The sequence below is a fragment of the Tachyglossus aculeatus genome, chromosome 14, assembly GCF_015852505.1.
Source record: "Tachyglossus aculeatus isolate mTacAcu1 chromosome 14, mTacAcu1.pri, whole genome shotgun sequence".
Lineage (NCBI taxonomy): Eukaryota > Metazoa > Chordata > Mammalia > Monotremata > Tachyglossidae > Tachyglossus > Tachyglossus aculeatus.
This window is the reverse complement of record NC_052079.1, coordinates 41,763,407-41,788,988: the sequence shown is the minus strand read 5'-3', so window position 1 is coordinate 41,788,988 and position 25,582 is coordinate 41,763,407. Positions and strand designations below refer to the sequence as shown.

General features: G+C 38.5%; 1 protein-coding gene across 1 annotated transcript in view; it reads right to left on the bottom strand.

The window, feature by feature from the left end:
• ANO4 (anoctamin 4) overlaps positions 1-25,582 on the bottom strand; it is a 181,513-nt gene that overhangs the window by 98,674 nt on the left and 57,257 nt on the right. The window contains exon 4 of the mRNA XM_038756674.1: positions 6,310-6,501. Within this exon, the coding sequence (XP_038612602.1) occupies positions 6,310-6,501 (192 nt within the window). The remainder of the gene's footprint in view (positions 1-6,309; positions 6,502-25,582) is intronic.

Below are 25,582 nucleotides of genomic sequence, written 5' to 3'. Positions count from 1 at the left end.
TTCTAAAAAAAGATTATTTTGTGTTCCACCAATCTGTAGAAATGCCACTCAGGCTTAGCCACTTGATTCGTACCAGCTGTTTAAGACACAAAATTAAACTGAAAAACAAAGTGAACTGCATACTGAACTAGAAAATGCACAGATTATTTAGCTGAATCCTTTTCTTAACTGTTTTCCCTCAATTTTATAGTTATTAAATTATCTTCAGGGGAAATTGTCATTTGAATATCCTTTCCTTATTTACCACCCCCAGGGGTTGAATACATCTCTTTTAAGATGTTCTGAAAAACACATTTCTGGGTCTTAGTGTTGCTCAATCTGACTTTTAAGGAACAGTTTGAAGAGGCAGTCTCCAACCCCATACACTGTCAACACTGCAGTCTCTTAAAATTTTCCCCAGACGATTCTGAAGCTTCTAGAAATTCAACTCCTACTAAGTAGGTGGACAATTTCAAAATCTTTTGACCCCAAATATTACCATTTATAGCATAACTCTTTCATGTTCTGTAACTGGTTTATCCAAATTCTGCATCACTAGCCCAAACATATTTTTGAAAAAAATCTTTAATAGCAGTCCCATGGGTAGACTTCTTTCCAACTATTCTGTGTCTTTGTGATCGATATAGAAATAATTCTAGGAAAAGTGTTATGGTTAAATATGAAAGTTAGTGATTTGTCTCAATAATAAGCTGTTCTTTGAAAATTAACCTTAATTTTTTTTTTGCTAAAATAGGCTAAATGTATTCAATTTTTAAATTAAGGGCAAATATTACTCCCCATAAGCAACTTTAGTGCTTCTGCTTAGACCCTGAAAACTCTGGAGCAGAACTTCAGATTGTACCTGTTTTATACACTGCTTCAATAACCGTAAAACATCAGAGCCAATAACTGTCCCTAGTGTCATCTCTGAAGCTGGAAAGACAGAAGTATTATTTAATGCCTGGATAGAAGCCAGTCTCTTGAGTAAGATGAGAAATGATTACAAAACCCAAAGAATAAGTCAGGTTCAAAGCTGGCAAGGGAACTGCAAGGAAGGACAAGAAAAGACTACAGTGACCTAGGAAACAAAGAGGCTTCCCTTTCTCAGAGGTCACAGGAGCTTTATGAACAGTGCTTTGCACATAGTAAGCGCTTCACAAATGCTATCATTATTATTATTATTATTTATGGGAGAAGTTTGCCTTCTTTGCCAGGGATGGCAGAGCTGGAGTGCAGTTCAGTTTATTAAGGGATTTCCCAAAGGAAAAACCTCTCTCTGTTTGCTCCTTTACCTACTCTGATGGATGCTTTCTTCTCTACTTGCTGTGCTTAAATACTTGTTCCTGCTGGCCTGAACCCAATCACAAAAAGATTTCCACGTGGTGAGGTTTTTGTTTCTCTGGTTAATCAATTCATGTGGTAAAACAGGCCAGGAAAAGAGGCCTTACAATATCCAAGACCTTCTTTAAAGGTAGGTGTACACACGTTCATGGCAGGGCTTAACCACAAGTTTAAAAGAGCTCTCCAATTCTTCACTAATCCCTGGATGAAAGATTTCAACCTTGGTCTGGTAATCTCACTCTGACTCTTCTTTTTATTCTTTTCAGATGTAATACTGGTTAAATGGTCAACTGTTATCTCTAGAAACCTGTTTCAGCCACGGTTACCAAGGCTTGTGTTGAGCCTCTGGAAAATTCCACATCTCCCTTATTTCCTTTGGGTGCACTGAATATAGAGAGAGCTACTCTTTTGACTCTTTATTGAGCATAAGTCATCAAGGCAATCCAGCCTCATAAATCTGAATCTAACAAGTATATAGGCTCTGTGTTATTTATATTATTTGTTTAGGGATATTGCTTATGCCTTGTGATGAATATGTTTGTGTGACTCTCCTCTGGGCCCTGGAAGTAGGGGATTGTTTTTTGTGCTGTGAGAGGGAGAGGTTTTAAAATCAGACAAAGGATAGCAGTAGCATGTGGGCATATATTATTTTCTTTCTGTGGAAAGAAACGGTACAGGGCATCTCCTATATGTTGTTGAGAAATATGTGGAAGAGAGAATCAAAGAAAGGGAGAATAAAAGGAGAAAAACAAGAAAGAAGGGGAAATGGAATAAAGACAGACAAGAATGAAACCGATCACAAGAAGGCAACAACAAAACTGTACTTGTATCTGTGACGTTTGGGCATTTGATATTCACCTCACCCTCAACCCCACAGCACTTTCATACATGTTTCTAAACTGTATAATACAAATTATTTATTTGTATTAATGCCTGTCTCCTCCTCTAGACTGTAAGCTCACTGTGGACAGGGAGCATGTCTAACTCTTCTCCCAAGTGCTTAATACAGCGCTCTGCACATAGTAAGCACTCAATAAATAGCAATGACTGATTGACTGAATACACTTGTGAATTTTTCAAGGGTCTCAGCTAGTTTCCATATTTGGCGCGTAAGTGCTCAAATTTTACCACGACATAAATGAAGTGTAAGGTTCTATTTCCTTCTTTTAATAGTGAGAAACAGTGGGGTCAAATTTTCACTTTGAGCTCAAAGATCAACTTTGGGCAGGGCTTCCAGTGGGGTGGTTTGGCAAGAACAGTGGGAAAAGAAAACAATAAAAAGAGAGAGAGAGAAAAACACACCTATGTACACATGGCTGAAGATGTGCATACATATACATTTAAGGGGCTAGGGAAAAGTGGTCAGGAATTAGCAGGGAACCTAGAGCAAGAGTTCCCTGCTGAGACTCAAGACAAGATAGTTGAGTCCTCTGTGGTTCCTGCATCTGTCCAGGCCCCTTACTGTGGTGGATGGGCCCGGACAGCCTAAAAATCTACGGGGATGAGTGGTAGCCCAGCTAGATCGATCCTCAGTTACTATTTCACTAATGACCTGGAAAGTGAGCTTATTAAACTCTAATTTAAATGAGTTATGTGAAATAAGTTTTAGGAAACTACCGCAATGATATTTAATGGGTTGGGGTTACAGTTTATGAAAAAAGGCCAACTACAACTGCAAGATGAAAAAGATGGATCATACTGCCCTTTGTAGACAGAGTAGGAAAATGACTACAGGATTACTGTTCATGAGTCTGCAAGGTTGGGCAGCTATTAAATAAGGATGATTGATACTGGAGCACATAAACTGGGGAATAACATGTAGGCACTTGTTGTGTGTCCTGCAGATTAGTGGAGAGTGTTCACAGCAGAGACAACAAAGGTTGTTTAAAGATCAAGAAATAGTACTTCCAAGGAAAAGATCAAAAGGAGTTGTGTTACTTGGTCCAGGGAAGAGCAGAATATGGGTGATTTTACTAATAATCTTCAAGGATATGAAGGATTATTTTACAGAGGATGGTAATTAGTCATTCTCTGAGAACATAATTTTAAACTTCATTTAGAAGGATTTAAGGCAATCTGGACACCGGGTTGTTAAACATCAGAGCAGGATATTGATGAAGATGGTGAGCTTTTTTTCCTCTGGAAAGGCTTCAAATCAGAATAGAGGCCCATGTGTCTGGGATAATTTAGCTATATAACTTAGCCTGAAATAAGGGGATTTACTAATTGAGGTTTGGAGATACTTTGCAGACTAATCGTTCTGGAAGGACCTATTCCTCTCTGGCACATAAAATGACTCTTCTTTTCACTGTCAACTTGGAGTGTAAAAATACAGCTAATGTATCAAAACATGGCCTCTAGACCACAAAGACAGCCCAAAAGAAACTCCCTGAAAACAAAGACATCTGCTTGTACACCCTCAAGCAACAATGTGGCAGCTCAACTGGTAGAAATAACTCTGTATTTAACCTCAGGCAAAAAAAAAAATGGATGGGTGCTTCTCCACAATACCATTTATCAGAACTCTGGGAATGGTAAGTTGATAACCACTATGACTGGCTTGATGAAAAGTACTCAAAGGACTAGTTGCAGTAGAACAAGTAAGGAATTAGGAAACAACTCATTACAACTTCACTGGGTGGGCCACATGAAGAGGAAGGATGGCACTGGAATGACCAAACACATGCTCTACGGTAGCTGAAATGGGATGTCCAAAAGCAAGAGGAACAGAGCAAACACTTGAAGTGAGTAGCAAAGGGCAGCCATTGGCAAAGTGGCATCACAACAGAATATTAGGACTAAGGCACAGACGACCCTAGCTTTCTTCAATCAATAACGGAGTGGCTTTTTTCAAAACAGAAGCGTCAAGAGGATGGATTGTGAAACTAAGGCAAAACTGAAATCACTGCTAGGTGCTGCAATGAGGGAACACTTTGGCATAACACAGAACAATCTTTGTGTGCAGACAGCCGGGTCAGAACTGTCCTTGCACTGGTCTTTTCAGTCATACTTACATCCATAGGTAAAATTAACTGGCCACAAAATCTTTGAACATAAGGACAATTATTATCAACCTTTGATTAAAAGACTATGACTGAACAAGAAAAATGTCATAAGAACTTCAAATATTTGGCAATGGCAAGATTGATTCACACAACATGCACACAAAAAATTGAGGATGAATACCATAAAATGTTTCCTAGAAATGATGTCTACCCATCGTATAAAACACTTTCCATTACCAGATGTAATAGAAAAATGCAGTGAACCATAAGGAATATATCCACTGCCCCAGCACCTAGTTAGTTAGCTTCTTCCCTCTTAGTTACATGACTTTTACAAATAGGAATGCCAGTACTGAAAGCAGTTTAAAGGAACAATTTATGGCATTGAAGAGTTTAATAGGCAGAATCATTTAATAAATGAAATTTAAGCCTTATACAAATATGTAGGTCCTTAAATCACCTCAAAATTTCTAAGTGAAGTTTTCTAAGAACTCTGTGTAAATTTCTTTTGATTTTGTGCTAGTCAGCACAGCAACAAAATTATTGTGGGATAGGATTTCACTTAATAACTAAAGATGTTTTCTTGGCTCCTTAGATAACTAAGGATTGTGACTGGAAGATGCTGTGAATTCCCTTTTGTATGATTTCTGCTAATATTTACTAATAAAACAGCAAAATGCATTTTCAAATGGGACAATTTCAAGGCACCCAGTTAATTTCTGAAATGGGATAATGTGTTATTCAGGGAACAAATGCAAGAAACTTATAATTTTACACTTTATAAGACAGAACTAACTAGATGACATTTTATATATCTCAAATTTACAATTCGTTGGTAGTGCCCCCCAAAACCGCTATCTATTTACTGAATATCAGTCTCATCACAAATGCTTTAAACAATTATATGAATTAAAATAACACTGAGATATGCCACAACAGGAACATTCTTGGGATGACAATCCAGACAGAAACTCATATGGGGAAAAAAGTGAACAAAATAACATATTTAAACAAAAGGTGAACTGGTAGGATATATTATTTGGTTGTTCATTGGGAAAATTCAGAGAACTGATTTGCTTTGACTTTTGTCACTGATTATGCAGTTCTTCCTGAATTCACAGCAATTAAAATTAACAAAGAAATGAGATGACATACTTTCTCTTGACATATTGTTTCTCAAGTTAACTAAGATATGTTTGCCAAGTGATATTTACAGAGATTCACTGTGTGAACACCAATAGTTGAGTAAAATCTAGGAAACTCTATGCATATCAGGATTAGTGACACCTTCCTGCATTTCAGACAAGTGAAGGGTTTTTTTAAGTTGCCGTACTGTTCTGGCCATCAGAAAATAGTCATTCAGAAATGGGCTAAGAGGGTAGGATTTCTGTGGGAGTAGGACTTTAAAAAAATAAAACACTGCTCTTCATTGAAAAGACATCCCCTGGAACCATGCTTTTGGAGGAAGTCTGCAAATACAAGAGATAATTTGGGAAGATCCAATCTGTTCCTCTTTAAAACTGGATTTTAAAGAGGACCCAATCTGTTCCTCTTTTAAAGCTGCTGGAGTTACCTTGTAGGAAAGTATTACATCCCCTTTCAATAAGTCTTCCTTTTTATAACTAGAAGAGGTTATTTTATTCTAACAAAGGCACATAGCGCATAACGTTCCCTTAGAATCACCCACTAGAAGGAGGATTTCAAATCCTCTTTGAGCAGAATTCTGGATTACACGGCCAGTGCGTAGAGATTTGAATCTCAGATAAAGCTCTCATTTTTAACCTCCCTGAAGCATCCAAGATTTCCATCTTTTACTCTGATAGGGGTATCTAGAACCTCAGTGAAAAAGACACATACCTGGAATGGGATTCGTGAATCGCTAACTTTCCACGGAAGCTAAAGCATGATCAGTTAACAGATACAACTATGCTCAGTATATTAGCTTATGGTTAATGTTTTTCTATGACCGTTATAAACGTGTTACCTGGGTGAAGGATTTTGGTTTTCCCAATCATTAGCCCAGAAGAGGAAGCCTCCATTTTTAATGACTTTCTGGCTGGTGGGAGCGAAGAATGCCTAACCACGGACAGTTGCTGTGATGCTGGATGGGTTGCCACACTTTGCCTTGGATGGATTTGCAAATGCTTTTCAGCCCCATGAAGAGAGAAACTTAAACCTGAGTGGAATAATAAATACTACAGTTAACATTTTAGGGATCAGCTCAAAATGGCTAAAGTAAATACCAGTTTGATTTACACTGAACAACATCGATTGTTTTAGGAATAAATTAACCAAGTTCATAATGAAAGCAAGTTCTCATTCCTTTCAGAACTGATTGCTAACCCATCAGATACATTCATACAGACAGATTTTAATTTCCTATTTTCCTTGCATGATTTTTCATCCCAAAATAGAACTGCCGAAAATTGCATCTACATGTCAAGAATTTGTATGGGAAATAATTTACAACCAAAGGTAAAAATCTACAACCAGGAAATGCAAATTTCTATTTAATTATGTTATTTCATTAATAAGGCACCATATATATGCAACAGAAGGTGCTGTGAGTCTGTAAAAATAGTTGAGGCAGGCTCTGGCCAGCTATTACAGTACCTAAGGACCTGGGATAGTCTTCACAATATCTCAGAAGGAAATGGATCACAGTCCTTGGCAGGCAGCCTAGAAACAGGCGTTATCTGCTCCCCCAACCCCTGACCTTCCCCAGCCCCAGTACCACGTGGCACTATAGCAGAAGACAGAGCTCTTTTTTTTCCCCAAATGATATTTGTTAAGTGCTTACTATGTGCCAGTCCACTATATTATGTGCTTTGGTAGATACAAGATAATCATATTGGACACAGCCTATGTCCCAGATGGGGCTCACAGTCTCAATCCCCATTTTACAGACGAGGTAACCAAGACACAGAGAAGTTAAGTGACTTGCCCAAGCAAGTGGAAGACAATCTGCTACAAGTCAAAACTTACCTGTGCTGGGTAGCAGAATCACGGGAGAGAGTTGAAGGTGGAGGCTCAAGTTTACTGTGCGGAAGAAGGCAATAGTAATCCATATTTTGACCAAGAAAATTATATGGAAACACTATCAGAACAATTGTAGGTGGGGCGTTCTGGGAGAGATGTGTCCATGGAGTCGCTATCGGTCAGAGATGACTCGACAGCATAAGACAAGATTTCCTTCACACACACTCCCTAAAACAAAAACAACCCTCCTACATAGAATGGCTACAGGAAAAGAGCTGCTGGAAAGAGATTCCTAGCTCCCTTGCTTATGTGGGAGGAAGCATTCTCATCAGTGAAGTGATCCAATGAAGGCTAGTAAGAAAAGAAAAATATCCTTCACAACTCACAGACAAAAAGCAAAGTTCAAAGACCCGTGCATCATTTTGAATGGCTTGAAACTATGACATTTTTCCCTCTGAATTTTAAAAAACAGAACAAGCAATTTCAAAGGATATGAAGATTAATTCTAAACCCAGAAGCTGATATGCCTACTTGAGTTCTCTCAGTCAATACAGTTGATTTGGATTTTACACGAATATAAATCATTGCAATCTTTGGGAGTCCTGAAATAGTCTATGTATTACAAAACATCCTGTTGGCATGAAATGACATTTGCTAACTTTTTAATGTGTCAAGCACTGTTCTAAGCACTAGGATAAATACACTCTAATCAAGCTGGATACATTCCCTGTTCCATAAAGGGATCAGTCTAAATAGGAGAGAGAACAAGTATTCAATCCCCACTTTCTAGTTGAGGAAACTGAGGCACAGAGAAGGTAAGTGACTTCCCCAAGGTCATCCAGCAGGCAAGTGGTGGAGCTGGGATTAAAACTCAAGTCCTCTGGTTCCCAAACCCATGCTTTATCCTCTGTGTCCCACTGCTTCCCTGGCTAACAGGTTAACCTGCCTGTTGAAAGCTACACAACTATCTACCCACCCTTTCCTCACCATCCAAACTGCTACCACATTAATCCAAGCACTTATCGTATTCCACTTTGATTACTGTATCAGCCTCCTTGTTGACCTCCCTGTCTCTCCCTTCTCCAGTCCATACATCACTCCGCTGCCCAGATCATTTTTCTGCAAAGCAGTTCAGGCTATGTTTCCCCACTCAAGAACCTCCAGGGGTTGCCCATTTACCTCCTCATCACCAGCTTTAAAGCACTCAATCACCTTGCCTCCTCCTACCTCACCTTGCTACTCTCCTACAGCGTGGCTCAGTGGAAAGAGCCCGGGCTCTGGTGTCAGAGGTCATGGGTTCAAATCCCAGCTCCGCCAATTGTCAGCTGTGTGACTTTGGGCAAGTCACTTAACTTCTCTGGGCCTCAGTGACCTCATCTGTAAAATGGGGATTGACTGTGAGCCCCCCGTGGGACAACCCGATCACCTTGTAACCTCACCAGCATTTAGAACAGTGCTTTTCACATAGTAAGCGCTTAATAAATGCCATCATTATTATTATTATTATTATTATTATTACTACAACTCAGCCTGCACACTTCACTCCTCTGATTGCCAACCTACACACTGTATCTCATTTTCACCACCAACCTCTTGCCCCATGTTCTGCTTCTGGCCTGGAAGGCCTTCCATTTCCATATCTGAAAAACAAATACTCTCCCCACCTTCAAAGTCTTATTAAAGGCACTTCGCCTCCAAGAGGCCTTTCCTGACTAAACCCCCATTTCCTTTTCCCCCACTCCTTTCTGTGTCATCCTGATTTGCTCCCTTTTTACACACCCCTACCCAGCCCCACAGCAGTTACGTACATGGATGTAATTTCTTTATATTAATGTCTGTCTTTCCCTCTACACTGTAAGCTCATTGTGGGCAGGGAATGTGTCTGTTACACTGCTTTGCACACAGTAAGCACTCAAAAAAATATGACTGACTGACAGATCTTTTGCTCATAGGATTATGGCTGTAATCACAAAATTCTAAATTGAATTGAACTGAATTTCATGGAAGTCAATCAGTGGTACTTATTGAGTACTCACGGTGTACAAAGCACTGTATTGAGAACTTGGGAGAGTATAATACAAGAGTTGATAGACATATTCTCTGTCCACAAGGAGCTTGCAGTCTAGAGGGGAACATAGACAAATATAAATTATCCATATGTGCATAAGTGCTGTGAGGCAAATACCAAGTGCATGAAGTAACTTTTTAGTCACACTATATTTTGGTGGATATGGGTAATAATATCTCAAATTTGTGTAGCAGTTCTGTTTTCCAAAGCACCTCCTAACTACCTACCTCATTTTTATCCTCACAACATTCTTATGAGGAAGCATGAGGATTAAATAAAAGAAATATTTCCAATTTAACAGTGTCTCAAAGGTAGCTTACTAGATAGCACTAAAACTTCTCTTAATTCACCAACCTTCCCTACAAATAAGACTTGGTCTTTGATTTCCCCCATAAGTACCATATGACAACCACATTAAAAAGAAACCCAGAGACTAGAAAACTTCTCCTCGACTCAGAAATGAAGTAGCCAGCAGTCAACTGCAAGGCCAAACCTGAGCCTGGACCAGATGTTGCAGAATCCCTCCCTTTTTCCTGTTCACTGGAAAGGCCCTCTCCCCAATGACCTCCCCAATCAATCATATTTATTGAGAATTTACTGTGTGCAGCGCACTATACTAAGTGCTTGGGAGTGTACAATACAAAGTTGGTACACACATTCCCTGCCAAAAATGAGGTCATACTCCAGAGGTCTGTTATCTAATAATAGTATTTGTTTAGCACTTACTATGTGCCAAGCACTATGTTCAAAACTGAGGTATATACCAAACAATCCCATCAGGCATAGTCCATGTCCCACACAGTGGTCACAATCTATGGGGTAGGGAGAACCAATATTTAATGCCCATTTTACAGATGAGGTAACTGAGGCACAAGAAGTGACAAAGCTGGGATTAAAACCCAGGATCCTTACATGCTATTATTGTTTGGTTTCTATTCATTATCACCAACATCCATGGTGTTTATTGAGCACTTACTATCTGCAGAGCACTGTAGTAAACATTTGGGAGAGTATAATACAACAGAGTTGACAGACATAGTCCCTACCCACAATGAGCTTACAGTCTAGAGGGGAAGGCAGTCATTAATATACATAATTTGTAATTATATAATTTATAGATATGCACGTAAGTGCTGTGGGGTTGAGGGTGGAACGAACATGAAATGCCCAGAGGGCAGATTCAAGTGCAGAGACCCTGTAAAAGGGAGAGGGAGCTGGGGAAAAGAGGGCTTCATTTTGGTTATACCAGCCACCTGGGAAAATGTCCTTTTAGTATTCTCCAAAGTTCTACAGTTTGACATTTTTCTCATACAAATGTTAATCTAGATTCACATCATCATCAAATTGAAGTAATCCCATTTCTGACCATGACACTTCATTTCTGAAGACCATGAAGGCAAATGTAATAAAAGTTAACTGTCAAATCTACATCAGGCCTGCTGTGCTGGCAGCTGGAATTGTCTACATTTCCATGTTTAATTAAGCAAATTTTAAATGGAAGTCATAAAATGTCATCAGTTTACATCTACTTTTATTTTCTAAAACCCTACTGAAGTAGGGCTTGTTAAGTGTTTGTTAAGGACATAAATGCCCCTGTCCTCCCACCAACCCTATTTTCCCTCCCTACTTGCATTACTCATGCATTCGGTCCCACCCTCTAAGCACTGAGGAGACACTCAGCCCATCCCCAAACCACTTATATACAGTCTTACAGTTGCTTCCCTTCCCAGTAATTTATTTTAATGTGTGTCTCCCCCATTAGATTACAGGCTCATCAACTGCACAAATCCTATTTACCAACAAACTGTATCATACCTTCTCAACTGCTTGCTAAAATGTTCTGCACAGAATAGGTGCTCAGTAAGTACTACTGAGTGATTTTCTAAGTCGGTACAAACGATCAATTCTAAGGTCTATATTCAAATTGAAGTGATGGATGATGATTAATATCTTAGTGGCTTACAAACAGTTCCTAGTTATTTTTCCTTTCACATGCTTACAACACAGCAGGATTAGATCCGGTGGTTTTTATGAAGCTGGAGATATTTAGCAGGAAGTAATAAATTAAACTTATCTGCCTAATATTTGGCTGACAGATCAAAGCCAGAGCTATGTTCAAACCACCAAAAATTTGCTGATTGTATGCTAACTCGAATCTAATAGTTGAAGTGAATACTTGTGTGTACATGCAGCTTTCTGAGTTCAGAGAAGTCATATATATATATTATATATTAAGTATAATGATGTTTAAACAACCCACTTTATGCTGAGCACTGAAGCAGATATAAAACAACTGGATTGGACATGGTCCCTGACCTACACAGCCCTCACAATTTACATGGGAGGAATAATATGTACACCTCATTGAATAGATTAATAAACTGAGGCACAGGGATGTTAAGTGACTTGCCCAAGATCACCAAGCAGGTGACAGAACCAAGAGTTAACACGAGCCTGAACCTGGGGGTTGGGGACCTGGGTTCTAATTCTAGCTCTACCACAGCCTACTGTGAGGTTTACAATACTGTCGTCAGTTGTACTGTACTCTCCTAAGCATTTGGTTAATTAATTCAATCAATCATATTTATTGAGCGCTTCCTGTGTGCAGAGCACTGTACTAAGTGCCTGGAAAGTACAATACAGCAATGAAAGTGCTCAATAAATACCACCGATAAACTTCTTTTTATCTCAGTCTCCTCCTCAGTAAAATGGAAATTAAATTCCTTCAACTCCCCTCCCTCAGACTATAAACCCCAAATGAGAGAGGGCTGTGTCTGATCTGATTGTGATGTATCAACCACAGCATTTAGTACACTGCTTGGCACATAGTAAGCACTTAAATACTACTACTACTACAATAACTACTACTCATAATAATAATAATAATAATAGCCTGGATCTTTGGACTCTCAGTCCTGTGCTCTTTACCCTAGACCATACTACCTCTCCAAAGGCCCAGGGAAGTACGGATAAAATGTTAGATTCATTCATTCAATCATATTTATTGAGCACTCACTGTGTAAGCACTTGGGAAGTACAAGTCGGCAACATAAAGAGATGGTTAATATCATTATTTTAAAAATAAATACAGAGGAAGAATTTCTAGTGGTCCAGTCATTGCACTAAGACATTATTACTGCATATATATAAATTATCATGCAACTTTGATAATTTATAGACATGCTACAAATTACCAAAATTCTAGCTCTACCACTTTTCTTCATTAAAGCCCCCAAAGAGTTAATGTGATTATGCATATGTTAATCATGCATTTGGTGGAAAACAGACTAAATTTCTGGCTAAGGTATTTTTCATATTATGGCTTTTTCATAATCACTACCATAAAATTATACAGCTATCCATCAGGTTCAAAGTCTAAATGAATAATTGTTCTATGATACTCATCTTAAAGACTGGAAAGTCAAATAATACAGGGAGTAGTACTAGTTCTATATCAGGAAACAAGTCATTAATTGTCTGAAAATTATATTACAGTGACACAAAATAAGGTAGTACCGCTTTAATAGCCATAAAATAGCTTTAAAAAGCTCACCGAAAACAAAACCCAATAATATAAGTCTAACCTTCAGGTTTGGGCCCTGAAGAAATCACTTTGTAGGATTTTTTAACATTTTTGCTAAATGATCAAATAATATTATACTCTATTCTCCTATTTCAAGGGGGTTATATTCTTGATGAACACTTGTTAATAAACTTGGCATTACAGCAGTAATAGTATTAGAGACAGTTCCCACTTGGTGCAGGGTACTTCTAAGCTCTTGGGGAGCACAGAATAAAGAAGTGGTTTATTTCCATCCCACAAGGACCTTACACGCCAGTGGGGAAAAATATAAACAAAAATATTTAAAGGAGTAAACAAAACAAATAATTAACTATATAACTGAAGACACATATAGATAAGATTGCTGAGCACCTGTATATATATATATATAATATATATGTGTATATATATATATATATACATACATATACATGTATGTTTGTACATATTTATTATTCTATTTATTTATTTATCTTACTTGTACATATCTATTCTATTTATTTTATTTTGTTAGTATGTTTGGTTTTGTTCTCTGTCTCCCCCTTCTAGACTGTGAGCCTGCTGTTGGGTAGGGACTGTCTCTATATGTTGCCGACTTGTACTTCCCAAGCGCTTAGTACAGTGCTCTGCACCCAGTAAGCGTTCAATAAATATGATTGATTGATTGATTGATTAATAAGATCCACAAGCACTAGAATCAATGATATTTATTAAGCGCTTAGTGTATGCAGAGCACTGTACTAAGCGCTTGAGGGAATACAATACATCAGAGTTGGTAGACACGTTCCCTGACCACAAGCACAAGCCAATCCCGGCTCCACCACCTGTCTGCTTTGTGACCTTGGGCAAGCCACTTAACTTCTCTGTGCCTCAGTTACCTCATCTGTAATATGGGAATTAAGACTGTGAACCCCAAGTGGGACAACCTGATTACCCTGTATCTATCCCAGCACTTAGAATAGTGCTTGATGCATAGTAAGCGCTTAACAAATACCATAATTATTACTATGAGGGGTTAATATGGATTACGGTGCTGGGAAATTAATCAGGGAACACTTGCTGTCGAAGGTGGCATTATAAAAGGACTTTGAATGTGGGGAGAGCTGTGGGCTGTCAGAGTTAGGAATAGAGAGAGTTCCAAGCCTGGAGAGTAGCAGGAGCCAGGGACACAGGTGGGAGAGTTAAGACTGAGGTTCAGTAAAATAGTTAGCTTGGGAAACAGCGAGCAAGAGAGAGAAGGAAAAACAGAGAAAAGTAAAGAGAGAAAATTAAAAATGTGGCCCAGTGGAAAGAGCACGGGAATCAGAGGTCATGGGTTCTAATCCCAACTTCACCATTTGTCAGCTGTGTGACTTTGGGCAAGTCACTGAACTTCTCTGTGCTTCAGTTCCCTCATCTGTAAAATGGGGATTAAGACTGTGAGTCCCACGTGGAACAACCTGATCACCTTGTATACCCCCCAGCGCTTAGAACAGTGCTTTGCACATAGTAAATACTATTTACTTTGCTTAGTAAATACTATTATTATTATTATTAATAATAATAAAAAGAGAAATAGGAAGAGAGGGTGAGAAAGAGAGAGAGAGAGAGCGCGAGCAAGTGAGAGCAGAGGCAAGCATATAGATAAAGTTGGGCTAGTTCGTCTCTTCAGTGGCTGCCTATTTATTCTCACATACAAAAAAAGTGCTAGCCCTTGGATTCAACGACTCTCATTATCTGTCTTCCACTTACCTAACTAGTATTTTCTCCTGTTACACCCTAATCCCAAGTTCTTCATTCTTCCCTGACTTCTAACTCCACCATATGCCTGAAGGTCACAGGATCTGGGTTCTGATCCTGGCTCTGCCAGCTGTCCAGTAGGTGACCTTGGCCAAGTTGCTTGGCTTCTGAGTGAGTTTTCTCATCTCCTTTCATTTCCTCATTTTCAATCAATTGCATTTATGGAGGACTTACTGTGTGTGGTGCACAGTACTAAGTGCTTAGGAGAGTACAATATTACAGAGTTGGAAGACATGTTCCCTGCCCACAACAAGCTTATGTTCTAGAGAGGAAGAGGGACATTAACATAAAATAAAATTACAAATATAATGAATTACGGCTATACTTATGGAAGTGCTGTGGGGCTGAGGGAGGGGTGAATAAAGGGAACAGTGGCACAATTGAGAAATTTTGTAATTTCGGTTGATGGAGAGTGTTGTTATAGTTACAGCTCCAAACAGCTTTGTAGATACGGTTTTTTTTCCCCTCTCCAGCTTTCTTACGCATTCTCTTCACACATACAGATGGCGGATACACTTTGTTTATATTATATTTCATGGACTGCTCCACACTGCTACAATTTTGGCAGATGAATTCTGAGAGCTTGAAGTAGTGCTTACACACACAACTACATTATATCATTAACAAGACTGCGTTAACATAAAGAGCTTTTAGGACACTGAGGGGCTGTGGGTAATTTTTGTTTTTCTCTGGCTATGCTTTCCCTGCTGCTATGAGACTACAGCAGATTTAGAATGTTTTCTGGGCTGTGTAAATTCTTTTTAATATTCCCAAATGGAGAACTACAAAGCCAAAAGAGAATAGTCTAAGACAGCGCTGCTGAGAAGCTGGGTCATGGGTGCAAATCCTGACTCTGCCACTTCATTCAATTGCATTTATTGAGTGCGTTCTGTGTGCAGAGCACTGTACTAAGCACCACTTGTCTGCTGTGTGACCTTGGGCAAGTCATTCACTTCTCTGTTTCTCAATTACCTCATCTGTAAAATGGGGGTTGAAACTGTGAGCTCCATGTGGAACAGGGACCGTGTCCAACCTGATTTGTCTGTATCCACCCCAGCGCTTAGAACAGTGTCTGGCACGTAGTAAGTGCTTAACAAATACCATTATTACATAACTTCATGTCAATTCACTGGAAAATTGTTTTAAATAAGTTGACTTTCAAAAAAGCCATGTCTTGGGATAGCTAGAGTGCTGATTGTTAGTTCAATAATCTATCGTGCAATTGATCCACTACATTAAACTGAAGAGGTCATTTAAAAATACAGCTCTTTGAAGATGCTCCTGCTGGTGTCTGTAAATGATGAATGTGGGATTTATTACCCAGCCATACTACACATGCACAAAGATGGTGCCGTGTAGCTGTTAACAGCACCTACTGTACAGTTTCTGATTTCCAACCACGTGGCTGTCAGGGAAAATCCCCATGATTATACAGTGAATATGTGTGTGTGGTGGGGGGGAGAGAAGAAATTGAGTCTACAAGAGCATACGAATTGGATGATGCACACCAATATCTGTTGCTGAAGAACAGACACCTGTTGAATAAGCCTGATTATCTCATATCTAACCCAGCATTTAGTACTGCACTAGACCCACAGAAGTGTTCAAACACCACAATAATTATTATTACATGTTTCCAGCACGAACTCAGTGATTCGTACATCCAATGTGAATGCATCACCGTTCTGTGAGCCCACTGTTGGGTAGGGACTGTCTCTACATGTTGCCAACCTGTACTTCCCAAGCGCTTAGTACAGTGCTCTGCACACAGTAAGCGCTCAATAAATACGATTGATGATGATGATGATGATTAGACAAAAATCAGCAGGGTCTGCTGCCGATGGGAGAGCCCAGAGGTACTCTGTCCTATGATTCAAGCTGTAATTTAAGTCCAACTATTTGTCTTATATCACATGCCATGCTACTGGACATTGAGGGACCAGATAACAATAATTATCATCATCATCATCATCATCAATCGTATTTATTGAGCGCTGTGTGCACAGCACTGTACTGAGCACTTGGGAAGTACAAATTGGCAACATATAGAGACAGTCCCTCCCCAACAGTGGGCTCACAGTCTAAAAGGGGGAGACAGAGAACAAAACCAAACATACTAACAAAATAAAATAAATAGAATAGATATGTACAAGTAAAATAAATAAATAAATAAATAGAGTTATAAATATGTACAAACATATATACATATATACAGGTGCTGTGGGGAAGGGAAGGAGGTAAGATGGGGGGGATGGAGAAGGGGACAAGGGGGAGAATTATGGTATTTGTTACTGTGTGCCAAGCACTGTTCTAAGAGCTGGGGTAGATACAGGGTAATCAGGTTGTCCCACGTGGGGTTCACAGTCTTAATCCCCATTTTACAGATGAGGGAACTGAGGCACAGAGAAGTTAAGTGGCTTGGTCAAGGTCACACAGCAGACAAGGGGCAGAGGAGGGATTAGAACCAAGGTCCTCTGACTCCCAAGCCTGGGCTCTTTCCACTACGTCATGCTGCTTCTGAATAAAGTGTGGAAGACCCAAAACAACCATCATCACTAGTAAAAAAACACTTCAAGCAAATAGCCTACCAACAATGAAATAGCCTACCTTAAAAAACCCTCAAAAGACGATCTAATCTTTCTTTTATTCAGTTTCTCCAGCTACGGAATTTGTGATCTATTAGATGCTAAATGTTCCCAAGTTATTTTTGCATCTCATTACCAAACACTTGTGTAAAAGCTAAAGGATCCATGAGGAATAAACATGCAGCACTGAATAAGTCCTTTAAAAAATGTGTTGGCAGTTTTTTAAAAAAATGAAACAGGTATCAAAGAACCTGGTAGGCTATTTTAAATCTGAGAGCTCCAATAATGAAAATTCCAGATACTACATTGTTGCCCAAGTCTGTCCATATGGAATGCTGAAATCATTTCAGGCAAAAGAGGGAAGAAAAAAAAAAAAAAAATATATATATATATATATATATATCAGCAAGAGTTTGACCTGAATTTTTCTGCCAAATACTATATTGGACCAGATATTTTAATTTTTTGTGGTTTAGTCCATTGGGTTGGAATATATTTGCAGTTTTAATACAATTACACATAAATCAAACTTTTAGTTACGGTCTCGAGTTCAACATACAAATTTAAACAAAACATGACATAAATTAGGGGTACATTTACTCAGCATGATAGTTACTTCATCCAAGACAAATTGAGAAATGGCAACTTGCTAGCAGGATTGTAAACTGCTTTCCTGATGAATGGTTGGCAAGAAGACTGCACTCAACTCCCGAGTGCACCAGATTAAACATTTATTTCTATTTTGGCTTGCCTTTCCTTCTAAAATTCATCTTGGCCAGAGTTTGCAGTACTCTTGTACGATGTACTTACACTACATTCTGTCACTAGAATCCTATCACACCATATGTCGTTTTATAAAAAAAAAACTTCCTCTGCTTTCCCAATACATGTTTTTGACACGATTTTGCTTATAGGATTCACTTTGAATTACTTAAATTGTAACATATCATGCACACCACTTTGTCCAACAAAATCCCCGAATTATTTTTACATCCCATTAGCACAACACTTATGCAAAAGCTAAAGGATCCATAAGGAATGAACTTGTAATACTAAATACGTTCTTTCAAAACTTTATAGGCAAAATTTTTAAATGAAAGACGTGTCAAAGAACCTGGTAGACTACTTAAAATCTGAGGGCTCTATAAATCTGAAGCCTATATTTCGAAGAGCAAACCCTTACTCTGCCATCGTGTTCCAACTAAAATGTGTGGAGAAAACACACATGCTGGCAAAATTGAGTATAACTAACAAAGCCAGGACTAGAAGCTAAAACTTTTGAAACACAGTCTGGTGCTTACAGTGTTATACAATTTGTGAAAGTTCACTTTAAAAAAATAATTTGGAGAGGTAAATTAAAATACATTACTCATATGCCTCTGAGTTTTGTTGCAATCTGGCAGCTAAAATGGAACTTTTTTTACAATTTATACGTGGGACTGCATATGAAAGGGAAAATTAGAGCACTCAAAAATGTGAATGGGTCAAAAGAAAAACAAAAATAAATAATCTTCAAAGTACAATGTCAAATATTATCCTAGAGTTAAGGCTACTATACCCCTGGAATTATAGAACTCCAGGTCAGGTAAGAGTACATACAATCCAACTTCCCAGTTACATCACTTGCCTGTTTTGTGACTTTGGACAAATCATTTAACTTTTCTGTACCTCACAGATTCCTCATCTGTAATATGGAGATTAAATTGCTCTCTTCTCCATTCCCTTGTACTGAGAGTCCCATGAGGAACAGGGACTATGTCCATTCCTTCAATCGAATTTATTGAGCACTTACTGTGTGTAGAGCACTGTACTAAGCACTTAAGCATCCAGCCTAATTACTCCAACACCTGGCACCTAGTAAGCACTTAATACCATTATCATTATTATTACTATTATGTCATCAGGACTTCTTTATTTCCCTCCCTCCCAAGGTTTTATGAAGGCCATATTTGCAATAGTAATAATAGTGGTATTTGTTTAGTGCTTACTATGTGCCAGGGACTGTAATAAGCTCTGGGATCAATACAGGCTGTGTGACCCTGGGCAAGTCACTTAACTTCTCTGTGCCTCAGTTACCTCATTTATAAAATGAGGATGAAGACTGAGCTATATGTGGGAGAGGGACTGTGTTCAACCCAATTACCTTTTTCTACTCCCGTGCTTAATTCAGTCTCTGGTGCATAGTAAGTGCTTCACAAATACCACAATTATTATTATTATTACCTCATCCCTGCCCACAGGGAGTTTATAGTCTAGAAGGGATATTTTAAACTTGATAGACTGAGCAATTATAAGAGGAATTTTCATTTTGACTGATCCTTCATTTTTCCATTAGGTGAATAAGGCCTTTGGGCACTGGCCCTGCTGTCGCTAATTGTAATTTTTGTTGATCTTCAGACCACTTTGTTTCTAGTACCCACATGGCAGCTCCTGCTGCTAATTGAAAATTACAAATGTTCTCTTTCATTAAGGCTCTAAATTACCACCCCATAAGGTGAGATACCAGATGTAAATCGGTGTATCTTTTCATCAACTTGGAATTAGATAGAGAAAGCATTTTGGGGTCTGATGAACTGTAATGAACTGTTTTGGCTGCAAATATTACATTCACAAGCTGAAAGAGAAGAGATCATGATACATCTCTTTTTTTGGTCTCTAAAATAGCATTAAAAAGTAAAAGTACTTTTCATTTTCATTGAGTGAAGTCTGAAGAAAGCACAAGAATTTCTGTGGGAGGACAGATGGGATAGGCAAATTTTTAACTGAAATCACTACCATTATAAAGTGTACTAGCAGGAAATATTTATAACCTTCAACTTAGAATGAGGGAATGAAACAGAAACGCCTTCATTTCCACCTACCTCCACCATGCCTACAAGCTTCAAAATGATGATACACAGCCTAATAGGCCAGAAGGAAGCAAAGGAGAAGAATATTAGATACTTATTAAAATTCTACCATTAACTGGGTGATGCTGGGCAAGTCCCTTATAGTCCCAGTTTCCCTATATTCAAGATGGGACAAACATTTACTTCTACCTCCTTTATGGGAATGTTCTAAGGATGTAAAAAATAATACACTTATGAAATTATTACAAAGCCAAAGCACTTTATCTTTATACGACAACTTTATTTTCAGTGTCATGTTCATTTCTTTGTATCTGAAAGAAGTGAACATTTGTGGCCTGAAGGCATATGGAATTAAAACAAAGTGTTGCGTTTTCTGATTCAATTAAAATACTCTTTGTCCACAACTGAAATCCATTTATGCTTGGCCTATTTTCTTTGCGATCCTCACCCTGGTGATGGTTTGCATGAATAGATTAAAAAACAACAGAGGACAATTTTGTAAGTGCTTTACATTCTGAAGAATGAGAAATTTCAAGCCCAGAGAAATAGGTTACAGGAATTCTAAATGCTTGGTAGATAGTATCCATTTCTTAGATCACAGTTTAAATATTTAGGCTTCAATAATTCAAGGCTCATGAAGAAAGTGAACACTAAGTAGGCACTAAGATGAATACATTAAGAACGTATGGATTTGTTTCCAGAGCTAAAGCAGATCTTTCTACTTCCCTTCCTACTCTTTCTCTAGGATAACATCTTCAAGGCTCCTAATGATTCCCAAAGAGGAAGACCATTTAAGTTCAGCTAAGAAAAAATGGATCCATTAGTTATGCAGAGTCAAAAGGCACTGATTTAGAATCCATTAATAGTCCACTAATAATGTCATTGAATGAATATATAAGCATACACTCCTACTGAAAGTAAAACATTCCTGAGCCAAACAGATGTGTTCTACATCAAGTAGAAAAAAATTTCTTTTTGAAGTGGATTCTGTGGCCTAGCAGAAAGAGCACAGGCCTGGTAGATGACCTGACTCTAATCTCGGCTCCAATACTAGCCTGCTGTGTGACCTTGGATAAGTCACTTTCCTCATCTGTAAAATGGGGAATCAATATCTTTTCTCCCTTCCTCTTAGACTGTAAACCCCATTCAGTACAGGGACTATATCCAGCCTAACTGTACCTTAGCACTTAGTATGGTGCATAGTAGACAGTAAGCGCTTAAATACAATTATTAGTATTATTATCATTGTTCTGATGAGTGGTTTCTGGGACAGGTGTCTCTAAATGTCAGCATTTCTACAAATGTCAGAAATTCTGAACAAATGTTTGTGGATTATTTAAACCTATAGAGAAATCTCCATTAATTATCGAAGTGTTACCACTCCTAAGGCAGTGCTCTGCATAAAGACAACATGGCTTAACTCATATTCTCTTCAAAATGGTTCCTTTACTGATATTACTTCAAACTTTGTAGTCATTTCCTTCTATTAATTTTCTGAACAATTTTGTACAAGAAGAGCTGGCTGAGTAACAGCAGACAGGACTAACAAGGAAATTTAAAGACTTCAGTACACTCTTCTACATCAAGTGATCCTGTAGACATGCTTTTAGTTTTCAATATACCTTTAAAACGATACACTTACATCCTCATACCTGCTTTACAGGTAAGAATCTAAAGAGCTACTGAAAAGAAGGGGCAGTAAGTCATCCATGTGAAGATATCTTTTATCCTGCTATTCCACGAAACTCAGTATTTCACTAAATTTGGTTATCACCTGAACTATAAAAAGGTGAAATATCTCTAAAAATCTTCAGAACATCTTGCACCTTTTAAAATCCTAATGTTGAGCCTCAAGTTGCACTTCTTTGCAGTTGACAGAGAACTAGATTATCCCATTAAAAGTGTGAGGGACCTAATCAGTCTTTAAAAGGAAATAGAAAGAGATAACAAAGCATAAGGATTTAATATGGAACTGTTTCCTAAAACAGATGAGAAATCCAATTCAATATCTGAATCCTAACTGGCATCTTTGGCAGTGAACAAAATGTAGGGCTTTGAAGAGCAGGAAAAATAAAAATTCTGTTCTGAACTTGGTAAAATGAACAGAGCCTTTTATTGAGAATATTTGATTCAGTGGAAAATTGCTGACATATCCTACAGGTCAGCCATCATTCAATCATATTCCTCATCTCCTCGTTTCTTGGTCCCATTCTCCTTAGTAACAATCTTTCGTTGGTCAACACACAAGTTGACTGAAGCACAGGCTATATGAAGGCTGCCACATTAACTCTTACCAAATAGTATAATGAGCTATTTGTTAAGTGCTTACTATGTACCAAACACTGTTCGAAGCACTGGGGTAGATACCAGCTAATCAGTTGGACACAGTCCCTGGTCCCATGTGGGGCTCAAAGTCTTAATCCCTATTTTACAGATGAGGTAACTGAGGCACAAAGAAGTGAATTCCCCAAGGTCACAAACAGACAAGTGGTTAAAACCCAGTTTCTGACTCCCAAGCCCGGACACTATCCACTAGGCCATGCTGCTTCCCCACTAAACACAGTGTACTCACAATCTCTCTTGCCAACCTAATTTACCCAGCAGAGTTGACAACATCATTACCTTCCTTATCTCCTTGCCCTTGATCCTTAGCTCCTTGATTTCTCAGTCTGTCACTAAATTCCATTATTTTACTACAACGTTTGCCAGATTTGACTTACACATGACCCAAAGAACAATATTCACTAATCACTTTTCTTCCTTTCAGGCATGTACGTAGGTACATGTACACACACTCAAAAAAAAAATCTTCTAACAAATGTAACCATGCCACTCCCGGGCAAACACTTCTAAATGCTGTTGTCTTTCAAGGAATCCCACCACAAAGTATCCTACACATTACAGGACCTGTGCTACAATGTGCTGTGAGTCTATAGGCAGCACATCAAGAATGAAAAGAAGTACCAGTGCCACCTCACATTATTCAATATAAAACTTTTTTCTTTTGAGTTGTTTTCTTCCCTGAAAAATAGTCATTCCCTTTCCTAAAACTTAAAGCTCTAAGCTAGAACCTGCAGCACCACTGGAGAAATCTTCCTCAACTCATAACAACAGTTCTATTGGTCCTTTTCTGCTCTTTATAGTGTATTAAAACTGCAGAGCCTTCACTCTCCCTTTTATCGTTTGGCCTACAGATAGATAATAATAATAATAATTATGGCATTTGTTAAGTGCTTACTATGTGCAAAGCACTGTTCTAAGTGCTGGGGTGGATACAAGGGGATCAGGTTGTCCCACATGGGGCTCACAGTCCTAATCCCCATTTTACAGATGAGGTAACTAAGGCTCAGAGAAGTTAAATGACTTGCCCAAGGTCACACAGCAGACATGTGGGGGAGCCAGGATTAGAACCCATGACCTCTGTCTCCCAAGCCCAGGCTCTTTCCACTGAGCCAAGCTGCTTCCCCTAGATACTTAACCTGCTTAAATACTCTGCCAATCCTCAACTTCCAATCTGACAAGAAAGAAATTTGTTGGACTTTGCAGTCACTGAACTTCAGACCACAAGTCAAAGATTGTCATTTGTGTTACAGCCCCAGCCAGATCACAGAAATATGCTCTTAAGTTTATATCACTTTATTTGGTATGCCTACAGCACATGAGCTAGATATAATAATGTGCTTTGGGAATCAACTCCAGTATTTCAGCTATATAAATTTGAGCTTGACCAGAAGTACTCCATTTCCAATAATATGCAGATGTTCCTCTTTCATACAGCGGGAATACTATGACATTTTCATATAAATATATATATGCCAGAAGAGAAAATGTGATTACTTTTTATGTCCTACTGGGATCTGGGTAGTGGGGATGAATGTGCAGCTTGATGCTTACAAAAACATGCAGAATCCATTTATTCTTTCTTCAAACTACAATATTTTGAAGGCATGCCTTAGAAAATCTTCAGTTCACTCTGGGTCGGCTGAACAGAAATGGTAGTTTCTCCAACAGTCTTCCAGTTATGTATGGCGTACTGTCTGGGATTATAGAAATGACACAGTAATACATAAATCAAAGCCAGAGAAAACTGAAAGTCCCTAGACTTTGGCTCAACATCAAACAGAAACCCTGTCTGATCATTCAGAGTTCAGCAAAGACTTAAATCATGTGGACTCATTATTATTTTGAAAAAAGGGCTCTGATGTAGCAATAAAACTCTGAACTAGTGCTACTAAGTCACCTAAAATAATGTTTTGCTTGGTTTCTTTTCTAAGGAGTAATATAGACCTATATCTCAGTCTTTCTGAGATATCTGAGATATCTATATCTTAGACCTATATCTCAGAGAAGCAGCGTGGCTCAGTGGAAAGAGCCTGGGCTTTGGAGTCAGAGGTCATGGGTTCGAATCCCGGCTCCACCACAAGTCTGCTGTGTGACCTTGGGCAAGTCACTTAACTCCTCTGAGCCTCAGTTACCTCATCTGTAAAAATGGGGATTGACTGTGAGCCCCACGTGGGACAACTTGATCACATTGTATCCCCCCCCAGCGCTTAGAACAGTGCTTTGCACATAGTAAGCGCTTAACAAATGCCATTATTATTATTATTATTATTATTATTATTTCATTTTTTAAATTGTAAGCTCACTGAGTATTAGTTTTTAGTAAGGTAGTAACTATTATTATTATTATTATTTACCACATAAGTATTTATAGAGAAACTGAAAAACTATTTTGGGGGTCCACCACATCTTAGCTGGGGGGGTGGGGGAAGAGGGAGGAGGAAGGACTAAGCAATCTGTTCAATCATCTATATGTCATACTGCTCAGTACCAGGGATATCAGAGGCTTAGACTATCTCAAAACCTTTCCTCCTGTTCCCAACAATCAATCAATGGTATTTATTAAGCACCTGGGAGCGTGCAATTACAACAGAGTTGGCAGATACATTTCCTGCCCACAAGGAATTTACAGTCTAGAGAAGGAGTTTACAGTCTAGAGGATTCAATTCCTCAAAGACCAATTACTCTAAGTTCTTCATTATTGCTTCCAAACAACATCATTGTAAATCTAACCTTTTATGCAAAATTGGTTTTGAACACTGAAAAAAAATTGCTTAAAATTTCCTGTGCTGTGTTTTTATAAAGAATCTGAAAATCAACCATGCTTTTAACCAAGTGTAGAAACATCACCTGATAGGGTTGTGTTCCCTTCACCTACGATAAGAATTTTCCTAATGTTGATAGTTTACCACACTCAAATATCTGTTTTTACACCTGATGAATCCTTCTTTTGAATCAAGACACTCCGCATGCTTCAGACAGGTGCAATTTATTGAGAAGTGATTGTCAAATCATAGTATTTAAGAATTTCTATGTTAATTTTTTTTCCTTGTAAATATGACAGTGCATACCTGACAGTTGTCATTGGGAGACAG